Source organism: Ammodytes marinus (genome assembly GCF_949987685.1).
Source record: "Ammodytes marinus genome assembly, contig: scaffold_462, whole genome shotgun sequence".
NCBI lineage: Eukaryota > Metazoa > Chordata > Actinopteri > Uranoscopiformes > Ammodytidae > Ammodytes > Ammodytes marinus.
The window spans coordinates 7501-12500 of record NW_027648203.1 but is presented as its reverse complement, the minus strand read 5'-3'; the positions used below and the strand labels follow the sequence as shown (position 1 = coordinate 12500).

The window sequence follows — 5000 nt, the reverse complement described above, 5'->3', positions numbered from 1 at the left end:
GAACGTGGCTGAAGCTATCGGCACGGAGTACCACAGAGGTTCCATTTCGCTCTGGGGCCTGAGGTGCAGCTGGCCCAACGTCTGGCCTGGGCCGACTGGAAGAGAACGGAGGGTCTGTTGACACACATATAATGCAAAGTCTGCAGTGAAGCATCACTGAGGGTCTGTCATTCCAACCCGGCCAAAGGCTTGTGGCCGGCGTCGGAGCTGCAATTCCTACCACCGGGTTAAGGTGGAAACCACCCAGGGGTCTATAGTAATATAATACAGTCAGCCCAGAAACTACGCTGCTGCTGGGAAAAACAGCCAGCGGCCGGCCCTGATGCCCGAGCACCTGGCCCCCAGGCCTCTGTGTGGGGGGGGGGGGTACCGGTGAGGTTCTGAGGCCCGAGGCTCCCCGGACGGGTGGGCGGGGGCACGAGAGTTATCAGTAGGCTGCTGGGCGGGCCGCTGAGACCTGCGTAGGCCATCGTCTCTCGCTGGATGAGAACGTGGCTGAGAGTGGCTCAGCCGAGGAGTCCCTAGGCCTGCCAGGAGTGGACACACTCTTGCGAATAGACCCGAAGCTGCTGGCTGGTCTGCCAAGGCAGCCTGCTCCGGCGTCTCCAGGGCAGCTGATCTAAACAGCTCCCCGGCGCCACAGGCCCAGCGGAGGGCCTCCTGCACCTCTCCGTCAGAGGCGACTTAGCCAAACCTGGCGGCGAGTCTGGACAAGGGTGAACATAACGTGCCCTAAGTCCCTGGACATGAGAGCAATGGCCTGCAGTGACGCATCGCTACGCCTCTGCAGAGATGGCTCAACTGCAGCTTGTTGCAGAGAGGTTGAGAGCGCCAGCCTTAGGTGGGTGAGGGAGTCGCCTCCCCGACCCATACGTGCTGCTGTATCGTAGGCCTTTAAAAGCAGGTCGTCCGTGACCCTGCACTGGGGCCGGGGACACCTGGCAAAGGCAGGCTCGACAGGTGGCATGGCGCCCAGCCCAAACTGTGCTACATTCTGCATAGCAGCCATCCAGTGCTTAATGCACCGCCTCTGGCGGTCAGTAAGGATGAAATAGAACCTATTCATTTGAAAGACTGAAAGTGTTTTGCGACTTTGCGGGGTCCGCTTGGTTAGCTCACCTCTCTCTGTGTGTTCGATGATCTGCCTGATGGCTTTCTTCAGGCTGTTAGCTCGTAGCATTAGCTGCTCTCGGGGTTTGAAGCTGGCGGGTGGTCGCGGGGAGAGGGGGGGGTTAGAGAGGGGAGGGTTAGGGAGGGAGAGGGGGGGGTTAGGGAGGGGAGGGTTGGGTGTGTGTGTGTCTGTCTCCTCTCCTTCCTCTGTGATGGTGGGAGGGGGGGGAGGAGTGAGAGGGGGAGGGGGAGGAGGAGGGGCCAACACACTGGAGGCCGAGGACTCTTCAGTCAGAGTGTTTAACAGAGAGTCCAGCTTCTCTTTCAGCACGCAGCACTGGGGACAGACAATGAATACACCATTAATACAAGACAGACAGACAGACAGACAGACAGACAGACAGACAGACAGACAATGAATACACCATTAATACAAGACAGACAGACAGACAGACAGACAGACAGACAGACAGACAGACAGACAGACAGACAGACAATGAATACACCATTAATACAAGACAGACAGACAGACAGACAGACAGACAGACAGACAGACAGACAGACAATGAATACACCATTAATACAAGACAGACAGACAGACAGACAGACAGACAGACAGACAGACAGACAGACAGACAATGAATTAGGGCTGGGTATCGTCAAGGACTTCGCGATACGATACGTATCACGATACACTGGTCACGATAGATATATGACAATATATCACGATATATCGCGTATCTTTTTTTTTTCTAAGATATTTTTTTGGCATTTTTAGGCTTTATTGACAGTGCAGAGAGACAGAGGTGAAATGGGGCAGAGAGGGGAGTGACATGCAGAGAACGACCGCGGGCGGGAATCGAACCCGGGTCTGCTGCTGGGCCCGGCCCGGGGGGGGACGCCCTACCAACTGAGCTAAGGGTGCCCCCATATATTGCGTATCTTGATATATCACGATATATTGCGATATTCCATAAACAAGTTGCCTTGTCAAACATAACAGCACAATATATTGATAATTGCACAGACAAATGAAGTCAAAACTATTTTTCTTTCTTTACTTTTTTTTTGGTTTTGGCAAATGATCAAACACTGCTGCAGCTGCTTAAAATCAATATTCACTTTTGTACAAATCCAATTCACTCTTGTACTAACTGTACAGGACACACTAAACATGAAAACACATCAGTGTGCTTTTCTGACACAGTGAATCTTAAGTATTCTTATAAACAAAACTGATCTAACTTCAATAGTCAGTATCCTAGAGGCTCAGGCCTGACAGCAGACATGGGTTTGAATCTGACCCGTGGTTGTTCTCTGCATTTCATTCCCTCTCTGCCCATTTCATATCTGTGTCTCTGCACTGTCAATAAAGCCTTTAAAAGCTAAAAAAAAAAAAAAAAAAAAAATCATAAAAAAAATCAAAAAAAAAATCTATTTTTTGTCATTAAAATCGTTACTGATATCGAAATTAAGTATCGTGATATATCGCCATATAGACATATACACAATGAATACACAATAAATACACATTCCCAGCACACAGACTGCTTTACAGACAGACAGACAGATAGATAGACAGACAGACAGACAGACAGACAGACAGACAGACAGACAGACAGACAGACAGACAGACAGACAGACAGACAGACAGACAGGTACCTTCTTGGCCATGGCTTCAGACTCCTGCGTTCTCTCTGTGTTCTTCTCATAAGCTTTACCAACACGAGCCACAAAGTCCTTCACCGTCTCACACAGCACCCTGCAGACAGACAGACAGACAGACAGACAGACAGACAGACAGACAGACAGACAGACAGACAGACAGACAGACAGACAGACAGACAGACAGACAGACAGACAGACAGACAGACAGACAGAGAGCAACACATTTATTTAACATATTCATAGTCAGTTCACACAACGAAAGTAAGACAGACAGACAGACAGGCAGAGAGAGAGAGAGAGAGAGAGAGAGAGAGACAGACAGACAGACAGACAGACAGACAGACAGACAGACAGACAGAGAGAGAGAGAGAGACAGACAGACAGACAGACAGACAGACACACACACTGACGGAAAGACAGACAGGCAGAGAGAGAGAGAGAAAGAGAGACAGACAGACAGACAGACAGACACGTACTTGGCGGAGGAGATGACCACAGAATGCTGGTCTGAGCTGAGGATCTTGGAGAGATGAGCAGCCACCGAGTCTTCATAGGTCAGAATCTGCTGAACCTGGACACACACACGCACGCACGCACACACACGCACGCACAAACACACACACACACACACACGCACGCAGGGTAAAATGTACACATTTCCCATTAATTCAGGATGTTTCCTAGCAATGTACGTTTTCAGAATTTGTTAAAGAGGACCTATTATACTACTTTTCTGGTCTTAATTTCTTGTTAAAACTGCTATAGAGCAACCTGACACGAATCACATCACAAAAAACTATGTAGATTTTCGGGAAGCTCTTTCTCTTATTTTGGCGATCCAGCATGCCTGTGCTTCGGCCATCTCCGCTCCCTCCGCCTGTGCTTCGGCCATCTCCGCTACCCTCCCCCCCTCCTGCAAACCCCACTCCGTTGTGATTGGTTACCTTCCTTCCGGAACACTTTCAGGGCGCGAGGCAGACGCGAGCAAGGAAGTGACAGCATTACTATACATGGAAACATCCGCGTGGTCACGACACCAAGTTACATGCGACGTCACAGGGTTACAAAGGGTAGACCGCTTTGAACACGTGACTTCTCGACTGGCTAGAATAGTGTTTAGTGCTCGGCACAGACACCCCAGACGGTCAGCAGGGAATACGTCGAAATGCATGTAAGTCATTATTTGATAATTTAGTATGGTTAAGCATGACTATGAATCATCATAACAACGTTTATAGGTCATAAAAGTCAAAAAGCATCATAGGTCCTCTTTAATGACAAACGGCAGTGAAAATATGATTGTTTCAAAAAAAGTTGTCATGTGTCTCACTTTACCCCAGCTTCAGGGTAAACTGAGACAGACCAAAAAAATCAAGGGGGTAAACTGAACCACTTGCTTTTTGCACTCTAAACTACCATAACAACACCTGTTGTAACAGTTACAATCCTGACAGCTAGCTTGAAAAACAAATATTCCAAAACTAATGTCGGACGAGAAACAGAATCATGAGGTTTGGTCAATTAAAAAAAAAAAGTAACTCTGATCAAATACACCATATAATTAATATTAAATAATTATCATTCAAATGACAGATAGAACCAGTTAGTTTAAAAAAACAGTCTGGGGGTCAGAACACAGGACCCTTAGAGCCAGCTGGTGTCTGGGGGTCAAAGCAAAGGACAATCAGAACCAGAACAGCCTGGGACTCAGAACACAGGACTAGACCCAGCTGTCATTTTCCATCTTTTGAGTCTTTGATTAATATTTTTCTGCATTTGTTTTATTGGGATCATTCATTTAATAAATACATATTACTTAGAGTCCATTGAAGTTAAAGGTCACTCTTCTGTCCCACAGATACATACCTGCCAAACTATTCCCTTGCTGACACCCCTATAACCATTCAACCCCCACCTCCGGCCCGCATTGTCTTTTGTCCTATTCAAACTAGTCTCCTTACTACCTCAAATATAATGGATTCATTAAAAGAGGGCACAGACACTGTCTCACTTTACCCCACAGCATTTGCCTCACTTTACCCCACTGCCACAATTTGAGAAAAAACTACCTCTCTCAGCAATTCAGGCTAATCTTCAGTTTTCATCATCACATGGTTTCATATGTTGGTAGTTCATGTATGATAGAAGTTTTTCTACCTGAATCAATTTGCTTTGGCACAACAGTTGAATAAGTTGACAGCAGGAAAAAAGAATGCTTACAG

At 47.5% G+C, this 5000-nt stretch overlaps 1 protein-coding gene across 1 annotated transcript in view; it reads right to left on the bottom strand.

Annotated features, from left to right (window-relative positions):
• LOC307270929 (diacylglycerol kinase delta-like) overlaps nucleotides 1-5000 on the bottom strand; it is a gene marked incomplete at both ends in the record, with an annotated part of 18311 nt that overhangs the window by 6839 nt on the left and 6472 nt on the right. Inside the window, 3 exons of the mRNA XM_080054817.1 lie at nucleotides 1120-1447; nucleotides 2773-2872; nucleotides 3255-3349. Of these exons, the coding sequence (XP_079910943.1) occupies nucleotides 1120-1447; nucleotides 2773-2872; nucleotides 3255-3349 (523 nt within the window). The remainder of the gene's footprint in view (nucleotides 1-1119; nucleotides 1448-2772; nucleotides 2873-3254; nucleotides 3350-5000) is intronic.